General features: G+C 44.7%; 1 protein-coding gene across 2 annotated transcripts in view; it reads right to left on the bottom strand.

Moving 5' to 3' along the window:
- The window catches only part of XPNPEP1 (X-prolyl aminopeptidase 1), a 53,396-nt gene extending 28,216 nt beyond the window's left edge, over nt 1-25,180 (bottom strand). Inside the window, exons 1-3 of one of the 2 annotated variants that reach the window (XM_032880489.1) lie at nt 25,052-25,180; nt 17,223-17,311; nt 9,651-9,775 (exon numbers count right to left, since the gene is read on the bottom strand). In XM_032880489.1, the coding sequence (XP_032736380.1) occupies nt 9,651-9,775; nt 17,223-17,311; nt 25,052-25,083 (246 nt within the window). In that variant the 5' untranslated portion in view covers nt 25,084-25,180. The remainder of the gene's footprint in view (nt 1-9,650; nt 9,776-17,222; nt 17,312-25,051) is intronic. The other variant, XM_032880495.1, reaches the window with a different exon arrangement.
- Between the last annotated feature and the right edge of the window lie 2,119 nt (nt 25,181-27,299).

Here is a 27,299-nt window from a genome sequence, read left to right as displayed (position 1 = left end):
AACAGCAGGTGAACATGTTTGGTTTGGGATCAAGACAAGATCTGGGCAAGAATGTCTAGACGTGACCTAAGTAGTCAACATGCCAGGAAGCCGTCACTGACCAAAGCTGTCACCTCCACACCAACAGGCTAGGCAGGGTCCAGACAAGCACTGGGCCTGGGCCTCCCACTCTTCCCCCAGCAGTGGAGCTGGCAAAACCCAAGAACATTCTCCCCAGAGAATAGAAAAAGGTCTAAAATAAGCCAAAGCCTTAGCATGCTGGGAAAAAGAAACAAGGAAGCAGAGCTATTGGCTTTTTCTCCAAAACCACCATTTCTCTCCATCTGTAAGACCAGCACTCAGTCCAGGCCTCCAACATCTCCACCTCGACCAAGAACCCAAAAGCCCATTCTTCGCACACACTCAGAGTGAGCTTTCCCAAATGTCTCTGTAGGCCCTGTTAGCATCCTGTTCAAAACCCGCCAAAATCTTTCCATCATACTTAGGATAAAACCCAAACCCAGCCCAGTGTCCAATGAACTGCCCGACTGGGCCCTGCCGTCCTCTCAGAGCTCTCCTCCACTCTCCCAGCCATTCGAGACATTCAAGCCCCACTGCCTGCTTTCTGTTCTCTGTACTTCCCAAGCTCATTCCTGCTTCAGGGCCTTTGCACAGGCTCGCTCTTGTGCTTACCAAAGGCTCTCCTTGATGGTGGCACGGCAAGCTCCTTCTCATCACTGCATTTCAGATCAGATGTCACCCCTGCAGAGGGGTTTGCCTGGACCACCCAGAGTGGCCGCTTGGCCTTTACCTCTGAGTACAGCACATTTTTCTAGATGCTCTCTTCTTTCTTACATTATTATTGTATTAACCTGCCCCAAAATAGAAGCTCCATGAGTCCAGGGTATTTGTCTTCTTTTGTCCCCATCCCTAACCCCTATCACAGCATAGGTAGCATGTACTGGTCTGGCCCTTAATCAGTATCTGCTGAAAAAACGAACAAGCGGAAGGAAAAATGAACCTTTTTCCTCTACCTAGTTAAAACCTTAGCCATCTCTGAAGGTGAAGGAAGGGCTACATCCCAAGGAATGTAGGTGGCCTCTAGAAACAGGAAAAGGCAAGGAAATAGATTGTCCCCTGGAGCCTCGAGAAAAAAGCACAGCTGTAGACCTACTGTAGACTCCAGAACTATACGATAATAGGTTTCTGTTCTTGTAAGCCACTAAGTCTGTGGTCATTTGTTACAGCAGCAGTACGAAAATAACACATTTTTCAGACCAGCAGGGATTATAACTGTGGGTTCAAACTTCAATGTCTTGGGGTACAGGCAAGTAAACTAAGTAAGTAAAACAGGATAAGGAAGTGACATTTCCAGAGAGCAGCTCTTCTCAGCTCTGAGTCCTGTCATGCTAGAATGCAGGCCACATGTTCCCACCCTGCAGTATTTCAGAAGCTAAATAGATGTGTGTTCATGAGAGATCACCTAACTTTTAAGTGTTGGCATTGAATTCAAACAACGTAAATAATACACAGCCAAATAAAGCACATCTATAAATAAGAGAAAAAAAAAAACTTTAGCCACCTCTCAAAATCCAGCTCAAACATGTTCTCTTCCCCAAAGCTTTCTGACCCACTCCAAACTCAGAGAACAGCCATGTGTCAGAATTTTTCAGGATCATCCACACTGGCATTTATCCATGCCCTGCCTTAGGTGATGATAACACACCCCCAACTGCTGCCAACAACTATATTCCCATCTAGGACTTCATTTCCCAGGTCCCCATGCAGCTAGGTAGAGTCACATGCCTAGTTCTTACCAATGGAATGTGGGGCCGAGGTGATGTCTGGGTCAGGACAGTTAAAAAGCAATGTGGCCTCTCCATACTCCTCCCTCTTCCACAAGCTGGAATAATGGCATCAGAGGATGGAAAGAGCCTGGATCTCCGAATCACTCTCTTCCTAGTAGAAGAAAGTCACACACCAACCCAGAACACCCACTCCAGACCACTACGTAAACAAGAGACAAGTACCAGGCCACTGAAACTGTGAGATGTGGGACCTCTGCTAGCAATACTCTAATTAATACAGTGGATAAAATAAAATCACTACTCCACCCTAGAAGAGAGTCTGTTTAAGAAATACAAAACAGGAAGCTGACTCCAGGAAGAAAGGGAGTAGGACAGAGGTTAGGAAAATCTGATTCAAGTCTTCCAGAAGGAGGAACCATAAAAATAGCCAAAAACTCAAGTTGGCAGAATCACCTCTGACAGAACATGACCCTTTGATTACACTACGCCCAGGAGCAGAATATGAAGCCTTAAAGATGGGGAGGATAAAGACTCTGGATTTCCAAGCAGTGCTGGCACAGCTCTGGCCCTAACCAAGGATTCTCCGGGTTTGGAGCCAGTGGCACGGCCGAATCTCAATGTTTGGCTTAGATGGGACATGAAAGCAATGAGATTCCCGGAAGGAATGGACAATTCCTCACTGTGAAAGTCCCCCTGGGCCCAAACTCATGATTACCACAACCCTTGTTCTGGGTTTACAAAGAACGAACCCTCAGAGTTGCAGAGGACAGCGAGAAGCAGACTCCTGGTGTGCCTGGGCCTCGCGTCATTATGCATTTGGGGTGCATTTTCTCTCTAGCACGGAACAGTGTGTGGGTGTGTGTATTTGTGTTTCGGAAAGCACACAAAGGACAGAATTCAAGATTCCCCTTCACTCTCCAGCACCCTCCCTTCCCCACCCGCAGGAGAAATTCCATCAACCCTCAATCTAGCCTGAAACAAAACAATCAGGAACAAGAGCCACAGAGAACAGCAGCCTCTCTATTACTGGGAAGGCTGCTGTGGCAGGTCACACACAAAGCCAACCCTTCCTTGCTCCTTGTCCTCACAGTCCCAGCAAGGCCCCAGAGTCCCAAGGAGCAGTCACCCCAACTATGCCCCACCTCGCCAAAGGTACTGAAACAAGGAGCTCAGGACTTCTCATTTGTTTCTCTGGATGACCCCACAAATCCTCCCAGGTTCCAACCTTCCCAAGCCCCTCTGCCATCTACCTTTAAGGTCCACACTCAATCTGTGTTCTACTGCTTCTCCAAATCCTTCCACTCCTCTCTGCTCCTAAAGCCAGCACCAAGTCCAAGCCCTCCAGACCCTGACTCCGGGATCCCGCAATGGTCTCCCAATGGCTTCTCGGCTCCCAGTATGTCCCTTCTCCAATCCACACTCAACACTGCACCTTTGATTAATTGTGCCACTCTCTTGTTCCAAAGCCCTCAGTGGGTCCCTAGTATCTGATAAAAACCTAAATCCCTGACTCACAGATTCCTCATCCAGGGAGAAGCCATCCAATTATAAAATTCCGGGATCATGGGGCGCCTGGGTGGCTCAGTGGGTTAAAGCCTCTGCCTTTGGCTCAGGTCATATCCCCAGGGTCCTGGGATCGAGCCCCACATCGGGGGTCTCTGCTCCGCGGGGAGCCTGCTTCCTCCTCTCTCCCTCTCTGCCTGCCTCTCTGCCTACTTGTGTCAAATAAATAATCTCTGTCAAATAAATAAATAAATCGTAAAAAAAAAAAAAAATTCTGGGATCATTATCAGGGGATGAAGAGCTGTGAAGAACCTGGAACGTCACCTGTGGTTTGGCCAGTCTCACTGCCATTCCCCAGTTTAACAAGGAGCTGCTTTGGGCATATTAGGCCCAAATCAGGGTATCAGATTAGAAACAACTTTATAGGGCGCCTGGGTGGCTCATTCAGTTGGGTGTCTGCCTTCAGCTCAGGTCATGATCCCAGGGTCCCAGCGTTGAGCCCCATGTCGGGCTCCCTGCTCAGCAGGAGGCCTGCTTCTCCCTCTCCCACTCCCCCTGCTTGTGTTCCCTCTCTCGCTGTGTCTCTCTATGTCAAATAAGTAAATAAAAATCTTTTAAAAAAAATTTTTTAAATAAAAAGAATTTTTTTAAATTAACAGCTTTATAATAACAAGAAAAAAAAAATGGCTCAAGAACACCACCCAGAATGAAGAATATCGAAATAAACCTGGCTTATCTTGGCTACAAGGACATCCCCTACTAGTACACATATAGACTGTATCCTAACTCCAGGAAGAATACAAACTGAAATCCCAACCCACCCTTAACCAGAAAACTTTCAACTTTTAATTCAAATAACAGTCCAGCCTTTCCTCCACCAAGGCCTCCCCTAGAGGTGAAGGCTCATGAATGAAGCAGAATTGTAAGGAGTCTTCCGCCAGGACGCTACAACAGGCTGTGCGACCCTCTCAGAGGGGACACCCGATTTCACACAACAGTGTGCTAGGGGACTGTGAGGGCGAATTTTCTGTGTCACCCCGGGGGTTAAGTCATCCCCAGAGAGCTAGCTGGGAAAACACTATCGAGGTGGTTTCTGGAAGAGACAACATCTGAATCAGCAGACTGAAGACTGTCCTACCTATGTGCTCAGCATCTAATCCGCTGAAGGTATGGAGGAAAGTGGAATTTGCTCTCTCATTAGAGCTGAGACAACCATCTTCTCCTGACCTCAGAGATCACCGTTCCTTGTTCTCAGGCCTTTAACTCAGACAGGGACACACGCCATCGGTGCTGTCTGCAAGCTGGAGAACTAGGAGCCCTCGTGGTGCAGTTCAAGTTCCAGTTCAAATTCGAAGTGAACCAGGGAAGCCTCATGTGGGAGCCTATCCCTCAGGATTAGTCTCTCTGTATGGATACATCTCTATATCTCCTATTGGTTCTGTCCCTCTGGAGAACCCACACTGAGATAGTGACTCACTGAAGACCCCACACCAATTGCCACATAATGTGCTCCCACCACAGGAACCATCATCCTGCTCAAAACTGAGATAAAATGGTTGCAATCCCATCAGTCCAGGGCAACTGCCTGATGCTGGAAAGGCAGAAACTGGAAAACATCGCTAGTGCATCAGTACAGAATCCACATGACATGAAGCGTAAGTCCAAAGGCTAAAGCCTGGCACTGACAGGAGATGGAGGGGGGGGAGGATTTCTTCAGGGACAAGGCTAGAGTCTGCCCTTCCTAAATGCTGGGGTGCCTGTCACCTAGTCTCCTACCATGACTCAGGCCCAGACCGTGTTGACCAACCTACTTATTCACCTAGTCCTCAGCTAAGATGAAGCTTTGGTTCCTGTGAAGGTGGTGAGTCTTGTTCGTCTATCCTAGAGAACAGAAGTGAATGGAAGAATCGTTACCAACCCCCACCCTACACTGCACCCCACTCCCCCCCCCCCCCCCCTGCCTACTCAATCCAACAGTAATGTACCCCACCACCATGGCTTCTTCACATGCCACCAGCCCCCGCTCCAGCCAGATCTGCTACTTCTCCTATACTCACAACTCGTACTTTCTCGCCTCCTCCTTTGCCCACTTTTACATGCAGAACCCCAGTCTTCGGTGGCTTCTCCTCCCCACACAAGGATCTCCCTTTCCTCTCACCTCTTCAAGGATCAAGTTCTGACCCATAATAGCATGAAAAGTACTACTGTGGGTCAACGGACCAAGGAATTCCATGAAACACTGAGTCCCTGAGCCTGCCCCTGATAAGACTGTGGGAATTCCATGAACATTTTAAGTCTAGAAAATGCTGAATACCTCATCCTCTCCTTATAGTTGCAAAGTGCACATCTGCATATTAAAGGCCCTGAGAAGTCCTGCAGTTATGAAACTGTTCAAAAGAGCAAAGGGCTTGGGGCGCCTGGGTGGCTCAGCGGGTTAAAGCCTCTGCCTTCGGCTCAGGTCATGATCCCAGAGTCCTGGGATCGAGCCCCGCATAAGGCTCTCTGCTCAGCAGGGAGCCTGCTTGCCTTCCTCTCTCTCTCTGCCTGCCTCTCTGCTTACTTGTGATCTCTGTCTATCAAATAAATAAATACAAATCTTCAAAAAAAATTAAAAAAAAGAGTCTCTTATTAAAAAAAAAAAAAAAGAGCAAAGGGCTTGAACAGACATTTCTCAGAAAGAGACATACAGTTGGCCAACAAGCATAGGAAAGATGTTCAACATCACTAATCATCATGAAAATGGAAATCAAAACCACAATGAGATATTACCTCATGCCTGTTAGGATTCCACTACTGAACAAAAAATAAAAGAAGTGCTGGCTGGAACCCTTGTGTACAGCTGGGAGAATGTAAAATGGTACAGCCACCATAAAAAGCAGTATGAGCAGTATGAGTTCCTCAATAAATTAAAAAAGAATTACTGGAGCGCCTAGACAGCTCAGTCAATAGAGGCATGCGACTCTTGATCTTGGGGTCCCGAGTTCGAGCCCCACATCAGAGATAGAGTTTACTTTAAAAAAAAACATAGAACTGCTATATGATTCAGCAATTCCACTTCCGGGTATACATCCAAAATAACTGAAAACAGGATCCTGAAGAGACATTTATATACCCATGTTCACTGTAGCATTATACACAAGAGCCAAGAGCTGGAAGCAACCTAAATGTTCATCAATAGATGAAAAGATGTTTTTAAATGTGGTATATAAAAAAAAAAAAAATGGCATATACATACAATGGGTTATCATTCTGCCTTACAAAAGGAAATCCTGGGCACCTGGGTGGCTCAGTTGGTTAAGCCACTGCCTTCAGCTCAGGTCATGATCCTAGAGTCCTGGGATCGAGTCCCGCATCAGGCTCCCAGCCCCACAAGGAGTCTGCTTCTCCCTCTGACCTTCTCCCTTCTCATGTTCTCTCTCACTGTCTCTCTCTCTCTCAAATAAATAAATAAAATCTTTAAAAAATAATAAAAAATAAAAAATAAATAAAAAGGAACTCCTGTCATAAGCTACACCTTAAGGACATTATGCTAAGTGACATAAGGCAGTCACAAAAAGACAATGGTTTGATTCCATTTATATAAGGTATATAAAGCAGTCAAACTCTTAGAAACTGAAAGTAGAGTGGTGATTAGTGGGAGGCGAGGGTAGGGGACATTCAATGGGTACAGAGTTTCAGTTCCACAAGATGTAGAAGTTCTAGAGATCTATTACCCAACAATGTACACACAGTTAACACTACTGTGCTCTACACTTAGAAATAGTTGAGATGGGGGTGCCGGGGTGGCTCAGTCAGTTAAACATCTGCCTTCAGCTGAGGTCATGATCCCAGGGTCCTAGTACTGAGCCCCAGGTGGGGCTTCCCGGGGCTCCCTGCTCAGCAGGAAGTCTGCTTCTCCCTCTCCCTCACAACCCCTCCTCACAACCCCCCACCCCACTCATGCATGGTCTCTCTCATTCACTCTCAAATAAATAAGATCTTTCAAAAAAAATAGCTGAGATGATAAATTTAATGTTAAACTTGCTTACCATAATAATAAAAATAAATAACAATAGGATAATAATAAAATTAATAATAATAATAAAAAGAAGCTCATTTCACTATTTTCTTGACCACTGAATATGCTTTCTGCAGAACACCTTGAGACACAACAGGAATACTGTGAAAGACTGTTTGGGGAATACTGTTCCAAACACCGAAGAACACTGAACTTCACGCTATTGCCCCAAAATATCCAATCCCTTTGTGGTTATTCATTTCAGCCCTTCATTTGCTCCTGAGGCCAGGAAATCTTGTTTCCAGGCAGGAGTCCAAGCTTCCTGCTACCCTAGGTTAACGCTACTATCGCCACCATGGGGTCTGACACGTCTGGGAGGAGCAGAAGAGAGGACAGTTAAAGTGGACATCTTTTAGCAACTGTTCAATTTAACAGTAATCTCTTCCATGCCATCCCTCCATCATGGTGGACCCTCACCAGTCATGTCGGCACTACATGCCATCCCACATAGGCGCACACACACACACGCACACACACCAGGACCCAGGGTCAACATCAAGCTACCGTGCTAATCAAGTTCTCACCCAGGACTCTGGATTTTGGGATTGAGGTTCTAGCTCAGTCTGGTATCTTGAAAGTAAAAAAGAGCAAGAGATATAAATGTGGGAACTGTTGGATGGCCCCCTATTTACCATCTACCTTGCCTAAAAAAGGGAGAAACTGATCTACGACAAGAGCTGAAGCCCTTCCCATCCCAGTTGTTCTGGGCCAGCTGAGTTCCTGCCCTCAGGTTCCATGAGACCCTCCATCTGAGGCCCTGACATTCCACAAGTCCAGATACCATCATTCATAAGCTGGAGTTGGGCCAAAGCAGTGGCCCTGCCCTTATAGCCTTATAAAGCCTTTTTATTGTTCAGAGGACCTCAAGGAGGTTTTTATTACCTACAACTTAAGGATCCTACAGGACTAGCTGTATATCCCCCTATAGCTTATGCCCTCCTTGGGTTTCTGCCAGGGGGATTTGCCATGGTGTTTCCGAAAAGCGCTCCAACCTTCCCTGCATCTCCGCCTTTGCTCCTACTAACCTTGCCACCCAGAATCCTTTCCACTTCCTCTACTTATCCAACTCTACCCATTCTTCAACATCCAGTTCCAATGCCTCCCCTGCTCATGAAGCCTTCCATCATCTTCCCTCTCACCCTCAAGCTTCCAGTGCTTTGTCCGCATTTTTCTTTTCTTTTCTTTTTTTTTTTTTTTTTGTTTAAACAGACAGAGATCACAAGCAGGCAGAGAGAGAGGAGGAAGAAGGCTCCCCGTTGAGCAGGGAGCCTGATGCAGGGCTCTATCATAGGACCCTGGGATTATGACCTGAGCCGAAGGCAGAAGCTTTAATCCACTGAGCCACCCAGGTGACCCTGTCCGCATTTCTTGATGGCACTGCCACATTCCACCTTGTCATACAGACATGTCTTTTCTCCATGACTCAACCATATGCTTCTCAAGAACAGGGCCATTCTCACCTTCGTGTCCTGCAACTCACCTAGGGCAGTGCCTTACACATAAGTGAAGGCTATAAAGTATGTACGTAGAGATGACTCCATGTAAGAACAGTACTTTTTATGTTATCTCTTTCCTCTATCAAACCATAAACATAGTGAGGGCAGGAGTTTAATCTTAGATTCACCTTTGGAACCCTGCAGTCCCATTCAAACACTTGCTGACTCAACGACCTCAAAAAGTAGATACTAGAATCCTTTCACCCTCCTGCCCTTCGGCCCCATCACATGCAGTCTCCACCTCTCCAAACCCAACTCCGCCATGTTTAGGGCACTAGTGTTCTCAGAGGTAAAGGGCACTTACTGAGTTGCTTCCATCAAAGGTAATGGTTGGTGGGGGAAGGAGAGGAGAGGGTGATGTTCAGAATTATGCCTACAATCTGCTGGGGTAGAGATCCACGACAACTTTCTGGCTGTTCTTCCAGCCATGTCAGAGGGATGGGACAGTCTGGATGGGGAGAAGGTAGGCAGGACGGACAATTCTTGGAAGGACAGGGTGTAACAGAAGATGGGGTAAAGTATGTAAGCAACACAAAGGCCTAGACCTCTTCCCCTCCTTTTGTCCACTAATGCTTCCGCAGGTTATTAAAAGCTGGCTACATTCACCAGAACTAAGGAAGTCAGGGCCAAGTCAACAAGCATTCGGTGAGACCCTATTAGACACAGGCCCCTGTGCCAAGCCCTGGAGGACATGCTCAGTTGTGGACTGACAACTAGAATCCTACAAAGACACGGGGGATGGGGGAAAAGAATGAAAACAGAGGAGAGGCTGATGAGATCCATCACCGGCCCATCTCCACTCAGTACCTGATGGGCATCTCCTGACGGGATGATGTAGGCCTGGATCGGTTCAGCCACATACTCCGTGTTCCTCATGGCTTGTCTCAGCTGCCGAAGCAGCTCAGAGGTGACCTTTGGAGCCATTCCACCCTCTGAAACAATAGCAGAGTTAGTTCCAAAACCAGCCTGCCCCATGCAACTCAATGACTAGTTCAAAGGGAGCTCTAGAGATGCACCTGCCAGCTGCCCCACCCCAGGGGCATCTTCAAACTACCCACCCCACCACCAGACCAAAGGTCCCAGAAGCCCCAAAGTTCACAGTTCTTATATACCACTTCCAAATAGCCATTTGTGGCAAGAAAAGTTGAGCTACTAATGCTCATTTCCAAACTGATCTGTTACCTCTTTCACTTCCAGAACTATTTTCTAAAGAGATAAACAGATGCACAGAGATACCTGTTTATCTTTGTTTATAATGAAAAAGAAAAGTGGGGAGGAAATACATCATTGGGTAAATGCACTACAAAATCATTAAAAAAGTTACACAGACAAAAAAAAAAATTACACAGACCTATACTTAACTTGCAAAGACACCAACACTGGTGGGTGATTAAGAATAGATTACAAGGGGCGGTCAGTCAGTGAAGCGTCTGCCTTCAACTCAGGTTGGGATTGAGCCCTGTGTCAGCCTTCCTGCTCAGCAGTGAGCCTGCTCCTCCCTCTCCTTCCCACTTGTGCTCTCTCTCTCTCTCTCTCTCTCTCTCGCTATCACTAAAAAAAAAAAAAAGATTACAAAATATGTATAAACCATTCTTATTTAAAATCATGTATGTATATATGAGAGAAGTTTCTAGAAGGCCCATCACCCAAATGTTAATTAGTGGTTACCTTTCAATAGAAGCATTTGGAGTGATTTTTTTTTTTAAAGATTTTATTTACCAAAAAAAAAAAAAAAAAAAAAAAAAAGATTTTATTTACTTATTTGAAAGAGAGAGAGAGCAAGAGAGAGCACAGGCAGGGAGGAGAGGGAGGAAAGGGAGAACCAGACTCCCTGCTCAACAGGGAGCCCGACACAGAGGTAGATCCCAGGACCTGAGCAGATGCTTAACTGACTAAGCCACCCAGGTGCCCCTAGAATGATTTTTATTTTCTTTTACTGGTGTCTTTCTGCTTAAGTTTGACTGCATTAAAAGAGGTATGATTTATACTTTTATTTAACAGCCAACCACAGATTAGGAGTAGAAAGGTGAGTCCACTACAAATCAAAGTCAAAGTCATGTACTCTAGTGAATACCTACTATCAACTGGGTGTGCAACCTGAAGGAGAAGGGGATCGGACCCTCAGTGGTCTGTGTTTGCTGTTCTAAAATATGGCGGGAACAGAGTAGATTCAGGTTTTCAAACAGCCCTGAAAAAGTCGCAGGGGTCCCTAGGAGTCTATCCCAATAAAGCGAGACCTTTTGGGGAGAGAGTCACCAGCTCAAGGAAACAGAAATATGAAAATCATTAAAAAGAAAATGGTAAATGTAGTCTTACTAGAAATTCTTAAACTTTTACTAATTTCTATGTACTCAAAAAGAGCACTGCCTCCTAGTGAATACAGACTATTTCTATGTGTTAAAGGCTCAGATGATGTAAGCTTACTTTCAAATCGTTTTGCTAGTTCTTCAAAAAAACCTTTTCTCAAAAAAGTACCGGTATCAGCGAACAGTTCTGATAAATCATACTGTATGGTAACTATAGATATATGACTAGATAAGGACTCTCTCTAGTTATAGTCCCATGGATATATAACAAAGTAACTTCACAAAAAGCCAGTTATAAAACAGTGACCATACATATTTTTCTGTATCCCATATAGTAGCACAAAACTATACTATTAGAATTCAGGTTGAATAATGAGTTTTTTCAGCTCATTTTTAAAATAGATTTTATTTTTTTTTAAGAGTTATAGATTAACAGGTTTATACAGAGCTCCCATATACCTCCCTTCTCCCAACATAAACGCCTCCTCCACAATCAAGACCTCCCCACCTACGGAGCAAGAGTGTATTATGCTAAGTGAAATAAGTCCGGGAAAGACAAATACCAGATGATTTCACTCATATGTGGAATTTAAGAAACAAAACAAATGAACATGGGTGGGGTGGGGAAGGAGAGGAAAACCAAGAAACAGACTCATAACTACGGAGAGCTGATGGTTACCAGAGGGGAAGTGGGTGGGAGGCATGGGGGATGGAGATTAAGGAGGATACTGGTTGGGGCGCTTGGGTGGCTTAGTGGGTTAGAGCCTCTGCCTTTGGATCAGGTCATGACCCCAGGGTCCTGGGATCGAGCCCCACATCAGGCTCTCTGCTCTGCGGGGAGTCTGCTTCCTCCCCACTCTCTCTCTCTGCCTGCCTCTCTGCCTACTTGTGATCTCTATCAAATAAATAAAATCTTTAAAAAAAAAAAAAAAAAGGAGGGCACTGGTTGTGATGGGCACCAGTATTGTAAGTAAGTACTGAATCACCAAACTGTACAACTGAAACTAATATCACACTGTACGTTAACAAACTGAAATTTTAAAAAAAACTTGAAATAAAAGTAAGTTTTTATAAAAAGATCCCTTGCCAGAGTGGTATATTTGTTACTCCTCCACGAACCTACATTGACATGTTATTATCCCCCTAAATCCATGGTTCATACTAGGATTCACTCTTGGTGTGGTCCATTCCATAGGTTTTGAGAAATGCTTAATGTCATGTATCCAGGATATAGCATCATATGAAATAGCTTAATAGTTTTCATTACCTTAAAATCTTCTCTGCTCAGTCTACTTATTCCTCCTCTCACTGCCCCTCCACCCCTGAAAATGACTAATCTTTTTACTCTCTTCATAGTTTTGCCTTTTCCAGAAAGTCAAACAGGTGGAATCATAGAATTCACAGCCTTTTCAGACTGGCTTCTTTCACTAAGTGATATATATTTAAGGTTCTTCTGTGTCTTTTCATGGCTTGACAGCTCATTTATTTTTAGTGACAAATAACAGTCCCTTGTTTGGATATACCACAAGTCATTTTTTTCCTTTTTTTTTTTTTTAAGATTTTATTTATTATTTGACACACACGCAGAGAGAGAAAGAGAGAGAGAGATCACAAGCAGGCAGAGAGGGGAAACAGGCTCCCTGATCAGCAGAGAGCCCAATGTGGGGCTTGATCCCAGAACCCTGAGATCATGACCTGAGCCAAAGGCAGAGGCTTAATCCACTAAGCCAACCAGGCGCCCCTACCACAAGTTATTTATACATTCATTTTCCAAAGACCATCTTGGTTACTTCCAAGTTTTATCCATCATGTATGAAGCTGCTACAAACATCCATGTGCAGGTCCTTGTGTGGACATAAGTTCTCAATTCCTCTGGGTAAATACCAAGGAGCATGACCACTGGGTCATAAGGTAAGGATGTACCTAGTTTTGTACGAAACTGACAAACGGTCTTCCAGAGGGGCTGTATACCATTTTGCATTCCTGCCATTAATGAATGAACATTCCTACTCCTCCCCTTCCTCACCAGCATTCGGTGCTACCAGTGTGTCAGATTCTGCCAACTAATTTTTTAAACAAATGAAAAATATTTTACTTAACCAAAGGCACCCTAAATACAATGCTGTAACACAGAGTTAAGCTGGGGCCATTACACTCCCAGTTATCTTCAAGGACTGACATCCTGACTCACTGTAACTTGAATTCTGCTAGGTACGGATCTTTTTTAAGTTTCTTTTTCTTCAACATTTTCATCTGCTTCTTCTCCATCATCACCAGCATCTGGAGCTACAGAAGTCTCAGTCATGATGGTTACCTCCCATAGATCCCCCTATGAGGTACTATATTGACCTTGGGACTCACTGAAAAAGTACCCCGTTTTTTTTAAGGTTTTCTTTATTCGACAGAGAGAGAGATCACAAGTAGGCAAAGAGGTAGGTAGAAAGAGAGGGAGAAGCTGAGCAGAGAGCCCAATGCGGGGCTCAATCCCAGGACCCTGAGACCATGACCTGAGCCAAAGGCAGAGGCTTAACCCACTGAGCCTCCCAGGCGCCCCAAAATACCCCATTCTTAATCTGCAAGGGTAGCTTCAACCACCAGCCTTAGGACTCCATCTCAGAGTCTCCAAACGACAGAAATACTTAAAAGACAGAGTCACTGGAAACGGGCCTACTCACAATTCCAACCTGCCCATGTTCCTTGCATTATACCTGCTTCCAAATACTTTACTGAGGAACATCCTTTCCTTTTGTCTAATCTACTGAGCCTATAATTTCTCATCTATCTAAGAAAAAGAGATCACAGTTATCTGATCCAACCTAAGTTTATATGTCAACACCTCCAACTGGGTTCAAAATAAAGCCCACTGTGACCTTGTAAGCTTGCCAGCATCTGAAACTTTACTAGGACATTTTCAGGGGTTTCGAACTGTATTTCTAAGCAATTTAACATTAAAAAGAGTCAAGCCAAAATGTGGACTTGCCCTGGAGCAGTATTTCAACCTTGGCTGCAAAAGAGAACTACCTGGGGGACGTCTAATTTAACGACTCTGGAGTACAGCCTGGGCATCTGGAACTTAAAAAGCAAACACGTGACACAAGCGAATGTATTTTCTGTCAAGATCATTCATTTCCTTACAGAATGTGGCTTCTATTTAGGCACACGCTGACTTAAGGATTTCAATGGCACTGACTATGGTACATACCAACATTGTCACTGACTTCATCAATAAAGTCAGCAAAACCAATGGCAAGCACAAAATCCTCAATTACAAACTGAAAACCATCCAAGGCGAAATGGAACGGGTCGAAGGCATCCTCTGGCTCCAGAAGCTCCTCACCACCACACTCCGGCCTTCATCACCATCTCCTGCCTCGTCCTCGCCTTCTTCCTCTTGACGGTCTTACTCTACTACAGTGGCATTTCACACTTCTCCAAACAACGCCACCTGCCGTCACCACCGTCCCTGCCTCTTTCTCCTCCTCCTCCTCCCCCTCCATGCCCTTCACAAGTGGTTGGCCTGCTGCGTCAGATGCAGCCACTTTTTCGTCACCCCTACCAGACACAAAGAAAGAACTCCCAATACCTCAGCCCACAGTTAGGACGTGGTGAGCGGCAGCGGCAGCCACAGCCGAGGTGAAGAAGACCGTGAGTGACAAGAGCCAAAGCAATGGGCTGTGGCTGCGGAAGCAGCTTCCATGCACAAATGTGGCCGGGGCCGTTGTAGCCCTGCAAGTGACGGAATGGGTGGGGGGGACAAAGCAGCCACCCAGTGAGATTGGGCCCAGGTGGGGGCAGGGGGGGTCTTATAAGGATCAAATAGGTTATTATATACAACACACTCAACACACTTAGAAACAGTGCCCGGCGCACAGTAAATGTCATGTGTGTTTAATTCATAGAGTTAGATACACAATTAACTAACCATGGAAGCAGAGTGATAAATAGTGCAACACATGAACCTAATGCTTCCCCTCAAGAAAGTGACATGTCATCCTCATTCCTGAATAAGACCTACATATACGTGCTCAAAGATGGCTGAGCAATGTCTCAACTTTGTGTCGTGATCTTTTCAGACTCAATACAATCAACAGTAATGCATCTTCAGTGAAAGAGGAGAGCTAGGATACTAGACGACGTCAGAGGAGAGCTAGGATACTAGACGACGTCGTATTACAGCATCTGCTCTTTCCACATTCCATCACTTTCAGAAATTTAGAAGCAGCCAAGAGTTAATCAGGGTGTGCAGGGAAGTAGGAGGCCAAGAGCAACAAGCCTAGTCCATGATGTAACATTAGCCCAAACACTGCCAGGTATTTTTAAATCGTGCTTTAAAGAAAATGACTCATTTCAAAGTCTCTTGCATATGTGGGCTTGCTTTCAGAAATAAGTTCCGAAACCTTCAGCCTTTATCATAAATACAACTTTTCTCTGCTTAGAAGTACATGAAAAGCACACTGTGTTTACCTCACCAGGTGGACAGGAGAATTCAGCTTGAAACAACACATGTGAAAGCACCATGCACAGCATCTGGTACATTATAAAAGCTCAAGAAATATTATTTGAATCTGGATCTGCAAAACCAGCTGGGTTTCCTACATGTCTCATTCTAAGAATAGAAGGGGCTGGTTTACTCCAATTTCAGCATCTTAACAAACACAGAGCTGCCAGGCTGCTCCACCAGCATCAATCGCTTTTCAGGCACTGGTTTGCTTCTTGGTCTCACTGCTGAGTGAGGACCAAGGGCTTTACATACACTGGTGGCCAGTTCTCAAAACAACCCTCCCAAGAGAGGCTGCGGTATTCCCATTTTACAGATAAAGAAACAAGAGTTAAACACTTGCCCCAGTCAACAGGATTATCAAGCACCAGGACCCAATATCTATCCAACTCCCAAGTCTATGCTCTATTTTACCACATTACCTAGAGGACATGACAGAGGCTCTCTTAAAGTATTCGAAGACCAATGGAATCAAAACAAGTGGGCTCCGGTTTCTAGTTGGGATCTGCAACCCCAGACATCTGATGTTCCCTGCAACCTTCTTTCTTCAGACAAACTAAAGAGAAGTTCTCTCTGAACTCTACATTTGATAATTGTGACTATTTACCTTCCCTTATTTTTTTTCCCCTTCCTTCTTCCATCTTCTTCTCCTCCCAAATACCACCCAAAATATTTTGGATATATTTATATTTTTAAAGAAAAGGGACCTAATTGCAAGCAGTTATAGCACTGCTCTGCCAAAAAGAGAACAGTCATGGTTGATGAACTTCAGGTAATCAATTTTTTCAATCGACTAAAAGGAAGTGCTCTGGTTTTCCTGGGCGGCCCAGAGAAAAGCACTAGTTTCCTAGGGACAGAAATAGAATAATTTACCACTTTTCAGAATTCAGGTTTCTAGCAACCCAACAATACAACTAACCAGTTCTGGGAAAAGAGCATGGTTCCAGAAATTTTTCCCAAAAAGATTTTCCTGAATGCATAATTGATACATCAGAGTAGGATACTATTAACTTTTCTCTTTTCAAAATTTTACAACAAAAATTGAAAGCCAACCTCTAAGGTAACCACTAAAAGTTTACATCCGAGATGGGGAAAACTAGAATTGGGCTTTTGGTGGGGTGGGTGGGGTGTGCACGGTGGGGAGAGACTCTTAAGCCCGGAGTCGGATGCTGGGCTCGATCTCACAAGCCTGAGATCATGACCTGAGGCGAAATTGAGAATGGGAAACTTAAATGACTGAGCCACCCAGGCACCCCTAGACCCTAGAACCGGGCATTTTCAATAAGAATCTCTCTCTCCTCCTCCTCCACCACTGCCCAACCCCGAAGGAGGACATACAAAAATTATAATTCTGTAACTTACTACCTAAAGAAAGTGGTAAATACATAAACAGTAACCAACTACCCAGAACCCAAAGGACAAAATGGTTTTTAATTTCCAAATACATGCCCTCTTAGTCCCAGCCACGAGGAATTTTTAATCCTTTACCCTCTCTTTTCTCCCAACTTGGGAATAGGGTACAGGGACCTAAAATTCTTTCAAGACATTCCATCTAATTAGTAAGCATAATATTACCTCTTTCCACACCTGGGTCTCCTGAGTGTGTCACCTCGTTAGGCTCAATTATTCTTAAATTTTTCAGCTGAAAATCCTGGTGATTTGCCCTTAAGAAGAGAAAGAACAGGATATTGCAGACTTTGACCATAGGAAACGTGGCAAGGCTTAGTTAGAGAGGATATCTACTTGACTTAGCAGTTTTCCTTCATGACTCAGAAGGACTCTAACCCTGGTATCATAACGAAATAAGTAAAAGTCTCAGATAAAACTTGCACCTAGAACAGCACCATGGAAGGCAAACCTTCTCAGATCTAACCTCTAATTCTTGAATTCTCTTCAGCTATGTCTCATCTCCTAACTAGTCTAAAAAGACTTTATTTGCAATAACTGTACTTTTCACACGTATAAATTTATTTGGTTCTTTTTAAACTGCCTGCTCTTTCTTCATGGTGTCCCATTCTTTCACTATGGTTTCCATTCTTTCTCTTAGCTTTAATTATTTGGGGCTCTTATTTTAGAATTCCCATTAGAAGGTCAAAATCTTCAAGTTTGCTGGGTCTGCTGGCTTCCCCCCACTAAGTTATTCCTTACATGTTTTGTAATCTTTTATTAAGAGCTTATCTTCAGGGGGCACCTGGGTGGCTCGGTTGGTTAGGTGACTGCCTTCGGCTCAGGTCATGATCCTGGAGACCCAGGATCGAGTGCTACATCGGACTCCCTGCTCTGCACGGAGTCTGCTTCTCCCTCTGACCCTCACCCCTCTCATGTTCTCTCCCTCAAATAAATAAATGAATAAAATATTTAAAAAAAAAAAAAAAGAAGAAGAAGAAGAAGAGCTTATCTTCAGTAGAGACTACTTTATGTATGAAAATTAGACATGTCCTAGACAAACACTACTGTCCCTGTTGTTTGCTTATAAAACTAATTTCCACTTTGCTTTCTTAGATAGGAGATTTACCCACAATTCTCCCATCCCTACAGGGATAGTATGATGCCCTGGACCCCAGGTATGAAGGCCTCTGAGTGTGATAACCCCCCCCCCCAAGGCTCAGCATACCAGCTACCATTCAAGCTTTAAGTTCACCCAAATTTCTGGCACCTGAGGATTTCTCTTCTCTCAAGTCCATTCAGTCAACAAATATTCATTGAAACTCTTCTATAATCCAGGCCTAGACATAACATACTCTAGACATAACAGTGAACAAAACAGACAGCATCTCTGATCTCAGGAGGTATACAAGGGTGGGGGGGTAGGGGCTAGCGGATGCTGAAAAGAGAAGGATCCAGTTTAACCTCCAAAAGATAAAAAACAAGAATATGGTCTATCAGGGAGTATGTGTTCTATGAAGAAAAGTAAAGCAGGGCAAAAGGAAGAGTGTCAGAGAGGTAAGGTGAAAGGTGATTTTATATGGGGTTGCCAGGCAAGGTCTCTTTGCTAACAGATGATATTCTAGATAGAGTCCTTTAAAAAAGTGAGGAATCAAGCCATATGAATGTCTAAGAAAAGAATGTTCTAGAAAAGGGGAATTTTAAGGGCAAAGGCCCTAAGGCAGAAGTATGCCTGGTATACATCAGAGAAAGCAAAGAGGCCAGTGTGGTTGCACGTGCTGGCAGGAAGAGACATATACGTGGTTAGGAGACAAGAGCAGAGAGGCAACAAGAAGCCTTTAATAGGTGATACAAAGGGTTTGGATTTGGGATGTTCTTTATTGAGGGAATCATATATTCTTTCATTAAAAAATAGAACATATCAGTATTTCTTAAAAATATAAGTGCAGATGTCCTCAAGAAAATACTAGCAAAACTGAATCCAGTAACATATAAAAAAGGATCATACACCAGGATGCCTGGGTGGCTCTGTCAGTTAAGTGTCTGCTTTTGGCTCAGGTCATGATCCCGGATATCCTCGGATCGAGTCCTGCATCAGGGTCCCTGCTCAGTGCGGAGTCTGCTTCTCCCCCTGCCTGCTGCTCTTTCTCTCTCTCTCTCTCTCTCTGACAAATAAATGGGTAAAATCTTTAAAAAAAAAAAAAAAAAGATCATATTCCATCACCAACAGGATTTATCCCAGGGAAGCAAGATTGGTTCAACATACAAAAATTAATGTAATAAAAATTATCAATAGAATAAAAAATAAAAACTACATGACCACCTCAACAGAAAAAAAGCATTTTGACAAAATCCAACACTTCTCCATGATAAAAGTACTCCGTAAATCGGAAGAAGAGAAATTCCTCAAACTGATCAAGAATACTATAAAAATCCCCAAGCTAGCATCATCTTTAATGTTAAAAGGCCAAATGTTTTCCCCCTAAGATCAAGAACAAGACAGAGATGTCCAATCTTGCTACTTCAGTCAACATGGTACTGGAGGAGGCACCTAGATTAGAAAAGAAGGAAAATTATCTCTACTTGCAAAGGACATTATCTTCAATATAGAAAATCCTAAAGAATCTACACAAAAGAATTAGAACGAACAAGCTCATCAAAGCTGCCAGATACAAAATTAATATACAATAATAAATTGTTTTTCTATATACTTAAAATGAAGAATCCACAAATGAAATTAAGAAAAGTTCACTTAAAACAGCACCAAAAGAGAAAATACCTAGGAATAATTTTAAAATAGATACAAAACTTATACTCTGAAAACGACACACCACTGTTGAAAGAAGTTTAAGAAGACCTACATAAATGGAAAGACATTCCATGTTCATGGATTAGAAGACTCAATATTGGGGCACCTGGATGGCTCAGTGGGTTAAGCCTCTGCCTTCAGCTCAGGTCATGATCTCAGAGTCCTGGGATCGAGCCCCGCATCGGGCTCTCTGCTCAGCATGGAGACTGCTTCCCCCTCTCTCTCTGCCTGCCTCTCTGCCTACTTGTGATCTCTGTCTGTCAAATAAATAAATCTTTAAAAAAAAAAAAAAAAAAGACGACTCAATATTGTTAAAATGGCAATACTCCCCAAAATAATCTAGAGGCAACCCCTATCAAATTTCAGCTAGCTTGTATGTGCAGAAATTGAGAAGCAGATCCTAAAATTCTTATGAAAATAGAATCCAGAACAGCCAAATCAATCTGGAAAAAGAACAAAGTTGGAGGATTCATCCTTCCTGATGTCAAAACTAGTAAAACTACAGTAATCAAGACAGTGTGATATTGGCATAAAGACAGACTTACAGATCAATGAAACAGAACAAGTTCAGAAATAAACCTCACTTTTACTGTGAATTTTGTGTGTGAGTTTTAGTTTTATTTTTATTTATTCTCAAATATTTTTAATTAACATATAATGTATGATTGGCCCCAGGAGTACAGGTCTGTGAATCGTCAGGCTTACACACTCCACAGCACTCACCACAGCACATACCCTCCCCAATGTCCATCACCCCACCCTCCTCTCTCTACCTACCCAACCCCCAGGAACCCTCAGTCTGTTTCACGAGTACTGCCAATTTTTGACAACAGTGCCAAAACTATCCAATGGAGAAAAAAATAAATAGTTTCCAACAAATAATGCTGGGACAACCAGATATCCACATGCCATAAACAAAAATTAACTCAAAATGGATCATAAACATAAATGTTTTCTTAGAAGAACAGACATAAATCTGCCTGATCTTGGAGTGGGCAATGATTTCTTAGATATGACGCCAAAAGCGTAAGCAACCAAAGAAAAGAGATACGATGGATTTCATTAAAGACTTCTGTATTTCAAAGGATACCATCAAAAAATTGCAAAGACAACCAAAAAATGAGTCAAAACACTTGCAACTCGTATCTGATAAGAGTCTACCATCCAGAATATATAAAGAACTACTACAACTCAACAATAAAAAGACCACCCAATTTTAAAATGGTCAAGGGCATCTGAATAGACATTTTTTTTAAGATTTTGTTTATTTATTTGACAAACAGAGATCACAAGTAGGCAGAGAGGCAGGCAGAGAGAGAAAGGAGGAAGCAGGCTCCCCACTAAGCAAAGAGCCTGACATGAGGCTTGATCCCAGGCTCCTGGGATCATGACTACAGCCAAAGGCAGAGGCTTTAACCCACTGAGCCACCTAGGCGCCCCTGAATAGACATTTCTGAATACACATTTCTCCAAAGAAGATATACAAATGGCCAATGAGCACATGAAAAAACTTTAAACATCTTTATCCATTAGGGAAATGCAAATCAAAACCTTAATGAGATATAATTTCACATGCAATAGGAAAGTTATAATAAAAAAAGACAATAACAAGTATGGGTAAGGATGTGGAAAAACTGGAACCCTCAAACAATGCTGGTGGGAATATAAAATGGTGTAGCAACTTTGGAAAACAGTCCAGTATTCCTGAAAACATTAAATAAAGAATTATCCCGGGGTACCTGGGTGGCTCAGTGGGTTAAAGCCTCTGCCTTCGGCTCAGGTCATGATCCCAGGGTTCTGGGATGGAGCCCCGCATTGGGCTCTCTGCTCAGCAGGGAGCTTGCTTCCCTTCCTCTCTCTCTGCCTGCCTCTCTGCCTGCTTGTGATCTCTGTCTGTCAAATAAATAAATAAAAATCTTTAATAAAAAAATAAAATAAAATAAATAATCATCCCATACTCAGTAATTCCACTAGGTATGGGATACTGAAAAATCTAAGTCCACATAAAAACTTGTATACAAATGTTCATAGCATATTCGTAATATCCAAAAAGTAGAAACAATGCAAATGTCCATCAACTGATGAATGGATAAATAAGTGGTCTATCCATACAATGGAATATTATTTGGCAATTTAAAAGGAATCAAGTAATGATAACATGCTACAACACAGTGAAGTTTGAAAACGTTTTACGCGAAGTGAAGAAAGTCAGTCACAGAAACCATATTTTGCATGAATCTGTACACAATGTCCAGAGGAGGCAAATCCATAGAGACAGAAACTAACTGGCCACTGCCTAGAGCTAAGTGAAGCTGGGGGAAATGAGGACTGCCCGCTAACGTGTACAGGGTTTCCTCTTGGCAGGGGGGATAAAGATGTTTTAAACTGACAGTCCTGATGGTTGTACAACTCTGGTGAATATTCTAAAAGCCACTGAAATGTATGTTTTTAAAAGGTGAACTGTGTGGTACATGAATTACATCTCAATAAAGCTGTTATAATATTTTACAAAGTAAGAAAACTTTTTTGGGGGGGGACAGAGATCACCTGATTTCCCTTGACTTCATATACCCATTGACAAGACGGTGAGCCAAGGAAGTCAGTTTCTCTACACATTCGGAGTTAACTGGTCCCGGTGACTAATTGGGACACGGGCAAGAGAGCTGGAGGGAAATTACTCACAAGTAGCTCTACTCATTCACTTTATAAGAGAACAAAGATAACGTACCACAGGCCATACACAAGTGCAAAGACAAGAAATCAGGTCCGACACAGGATGCTCATGGGAGAATTTGAATTCAAACTCTCTCCCTAAGCATAACTACCTCTACCTTCCCATCAGGCTCAAAGGGGCCATGAAGCAGGTAAACATTACAGTTGTTCTGCTCCTGTCCTACCCTGGTCTCTGCAGAATCCAAGATCCTTGAACAGATACATTCTCAGGCTCAGTTGAAGAAGGGTTACCATTTTTTTCTTTTTTTTTTTTTTTTTTAAGGGCTATCATTTAAATGTTAGAGCTACAATGTACCTCAGGGACCATCTAACTCAGCTCCCTCCTCTAGACAAAGAAACAGAAACAGAGATCAAACAACTTGTTGGAAACCTCAGAGCTAGCTGGTGACAGAGCTTGTCTAGAACCACAGTCCAGGCCTCCCAACTGCCAGCAGTTCTCTTCCCATTCCCAGGACTTCCTCAGCCTCCACCTTCTCAACGTCATGATGTACCATGTGTCAGGAGGTGGGTCTGGGGAAAGAAGCATGTGAAGAACTTCTTGTTCAATCTTTGCACAAGATGGGTAGGGTACCTCTTTCTCGCTCTTTAAAGAAATCCCAGCAGGGTTGTGCTTATCATCCCCTTACCCTGGTCCATGAGAATCATACACGTCTATCACTGGGATGGGACAAAACAAGGACCAAGTTGCTCAGGGTATACTGAAACAAGTTTTAGGGTGCGGTAGTGAGAAATGCAGTCTTTTCCCACCCAAAGTCTACCCCCTCCCTCTTTTGGTCAAAGCACAATGGTTTCCCTCTGAGACTGTCTTGTCTCCATTTTCAGTCCACAGAGTAGGGATGAATCTCATCCCCTCACCCACCAACTTCTGGGACCCAGGCCTGGGCAATCTATTCCTGTGGCCATGACTGGTTCAGGAATAAACATAAGGTCAAGTCAGCCCACTGGAAATCAGATCTGGGATTTGTGCTCCAACCGTTAGGAAAGAGGGCTCTATTTCTGCTGGGGCTGCCAGCATAGAATGGTCGTACCTCCAGAAGGAAATTCTGCCTGAGAATGAAGCCAATACTTAAGAAATCAGAGCCAAGAGATGCAAAAAAGAGGCCAAGTCTGATGCCAGTGTTGGTCTCCTGTACTCAGTTGCACTAGAAGCCAGCTCAACCCTTTTTTACCTCAGTCAGTTTTACCCGAACCGCAAGAAGTTCTCCTGTTTACACTGAGTAGCTCTTAAATTTTGCCACTAAGGAAAGGGCCTAGGGCAAACAGCCCTTCTCAGCCTCTCAATTGCCTTCCGTGTGTTGTAAGGAGGCCCTGCCAGCTGATACTGAAAGACCCTTCTGCCCTCGAAATGTTGTGATTCTATAAGTCTAATCGTGGTCCTCAAAGCTACTTATGTGCCTAGGACCTAATTCATCATTAGCCACCTGCCTAACCCCATTGTCAGCAGTTAATATAAGGCAACTCCTTCCACACCAGGTTTGCCACACCTCCCCACATCCTTCCATAAGATAGGCCTGGTTCTCTACTCATCCCTCCTTCTCTACTCATCCCCAACATGATATGGCAAGGCCAAGGCCAGGTCAAGGTCAGCTTGCGATCTGTCCACTCAAAATCACAACTACAAGCCACGGTCTGTGTTCAGAAAGTGAGCCTGGCCATGCTTCCAGGTGTATTCACTCAAGTCGCAACTGGCCTGAGGATGACTGACCCCAATCCCGTGTGGATCGCCAAGGATTCTGGCTTCCCGTCTTTGTGATCTCCAAACATTTCTCAGTCTCCCACTTTGTCAGAAGTATAGCCCAGTTGTGGCGGGAGTATAAACCGAAATGTGTCTGAGACGAGGAGATTACCCTTCCCACCCCTCTGTCCCCAGGGAGAACCCAGGACAGGTTACTGGTGGGATCTTGGAGAGAATATGCCAAAGTATTTCCTCACACAGCCTCTGAAACCATGTGGTTTCATTGGCCCGCGGGTGCCAATCTTCCTGGCGATGGTAGATCAATAAGGCGAACTGCTGGTGTATTGTCGGGGCTGTAAATCTGAAGATTATATTCCGCGGGAAGAGGGGCAAGGACAGGGGCTCGCCCACTTCCCCCGACACCCGGAGGCGCCTAGAGGGGCCAACTTCCTGCAACAGCGAGGGCCTTCCTGCCAGGCCAGGGGTAGAGGTGGAACACGGACACCGCCCCTCGGGCTGAGCGCCGCAGCTCTGCCGGCACACACGTCCGGGGGCCGGGATCGGGCTGCCCGAGGGTGCACGCGGCCCTCCTGAAACGAACCTGAACTTGCCCGGCTGCAATGGTCCCCTCCCCCTGCTCCCGCTCAGGGGGCTCCCGCAAGCCGGGGCCCTCTCCGGACTATGGTGGGCCGCCTGCTGCTTCTCCCCTTCTGGTTCCTGCCCTCCGGGGTGCAAAATGCGCGTCCGGGCCCCGGGGATCGCGCACAGCCCAGAAGCCGGCTCCCCGGCAGAGTCCCTCACCTTACTCGCGGTGCCTTTCTGGAGGCTGCCATTCGGCGGTGACGTGCCCCGGCCCACGTCAGGGGAGCGCAGACCAGCTGATCACCCCGGGAAGAGCAGGAAGGAGCGAGGCCGGCGTGCACGCCGCAAGCGCGCGAGCCGAGCGGCCACGCCCCCTTCTGTGGCGTGCGCTCGCGCCGCGGCCCCGCCCGCCAGCCCGGAGCTCCGGGGTGTCGTCAGGGAGGCGGGAAACAGGAGGCGGGTCTGCGTTTCCACCCCATGAGGCTTTGCCTCTTTCCCCCGCAGCGAATTAAGGAGCGGAGGCCATACCACGGACCGTCGTATCTGCTGATTTTTCTCACTGTTCCCCAAAGAGAAAAAAGAGGAACTTTGCCGGCTGAAAGGGCTGTGGCGCGAAGAGCTGCCCTCCAGGGAGTCTCCGACCTTGAAGAGGGCAGAGAGGAGAGAGACAAAGCCAGTTCTGACAGTACTCCAGCAGGGTCTCCCTTCCTGAGGCTTTAGAGTTGTCCCCCAAAATCACTTCCCCAGGCAACGTCCAAATCCAGCTGGCCACTCCACACGGAGAGCTAACAAGCTCTTCAGACTTAATATGTCTGAACCAAGCTCCCGGCCCAAAGCATGAAAACAAAACAAAACTGCTCCACCAGTCTTGGCCATCTCAGCCAGTGGCTACTCCATTCTTTCAGGATGCTCAGGCCAAATTCGTGAAGCCATCCCTACCCTCTTCGCTCAAACACCCCCCACCCACCCCACTCCCCAACCCCTCCACCCCGCCGGTCAGATCCTGTTGACCTGTTTTTAAAATAAATCCCTAATCCGAGGCGTCTCACCACCCCTCCTGTCTCTGCTCTGGTCTGGCGCGCTTGTGTGATTGATTTTACTGGCCTCCCTACTGCCACCCACACCTGCACTGTCTAGCCTGAACACTGCAGCCAGGTCTATCCTTCGAAGTCTGAGATCATGTTGCTACCCAGCTTAGCACTTCCTGATGGTTCCTCAGGTCAGGCAAGCCGAAAGCTCTATTTGATCTGCCCCTAACTTCACTTCCTTCTATTCTCACCTTGCTCACTCTGCTCCAGGGAAAACTAGCCTCCTTTCTAGTCTTGAAAAAAACTAGGCACACTCACGCCCCAGGGCCTTTGGACTTGCTCTTTCTCCAAATATTAGGGCTCTCTTCATCACCTTTCTCTCAACTTGCCTGTGAGTCTTTGCTCACATATCATCTTCTCTCTTTAAATAAAAATAAAATAAAATAAAAATTATTGATTTGAGAATGAGAATGAGCAGGGAGAGGGGCAGAGGGAGAAACAGACTCCCAGTTGACCGGGGAACCTGATGCAGGGACCTGATGCAGACCTTCTCTGACCACCTTGTTTAAAATACAACCTTGCCACCAATCCTAATCCCCCCTTACCCTGCTGTATTTTTTTCCATAGTGCTTATCACCTTTTACTATGATAAAAATTTACTTGTATTGTATTGTATTGTATTCTATGCCCTCATACAAACACACACACACACACACACGCATGCACACACACACACAATAGTCATCAGTGCAAGGATTCTGTCTCTGCTGTTTAATGATGAACAATTCCTGCCATGTGGTAGGTTCTCACTGCATATTTTCTGCGTGAATGAATGCCCCTAGAATGTGCAGTTCTCAAGGGTAAGGGATTCTGGTGCTTAGAACAGCACTTGGCACAGAGTCAGCACTTAGGAAATTTTTGCTAACTGAAAGTAACCACGTTTTTAAAGGTGATCTACATTTCTTGCTTTGACCTTGGTGAAGGCCTTAAGACACCTTATCAAATAGGTCCTGCCATCTGCAAGAACTTGAAGTTCTGGTTGTTATTCACTAAGCATTTAGATAAGCTAAATTGGGCCCCACAGAAAAAGTCTGAAAGAACGAAAAGATGTGGCGCCTTGGAAAGCAGCAGACGGCTGTTTCATGTCCCCAGATTTAAAAAGCCAAAAAAGAAGGAGATTGTAAATAAAATGACTGGTTCCAGCCCACATCTGATAGATGGTGGGAAAGATCAAGTTGTAAGAGAAAAAAGGAAATGTCAGAGAGGCGGATAAGTGGGACGCAAAAGAAACAGGTATTTCATAATCATACTGCCTAGGAGGAGTCTGCTCAGGATTTACAGCATCTGGCTTTAGCAGAGAGAATACTTTGTGTTCCCTGGACCGGATTTGAATTCCGGTTTGCCGTCTTACAAGGCAGCCCTTCCCATCTGAAGCTTCT

This window comes from Lontra canadensis, unplaced genomic scaffold, assembly GCF_010015895.1.
Source record: "Lontra canadensis isolate GAN:19392208 unplaced genomic scaffold, GSC_riverotter_1.0 scaffold3, whole genome shotgun sequence".
NCBI classification, from domain to species: Eukaryota; Metazoa; Chordata; class Mammalia; order Carnivora; family Mustelidae; genus Lontra; species Lontra canadensis.
Note: the sequence above shows the minus strand (reverse complement) of the source record. Positions and strands in the feature narration are given on the sequence as shown.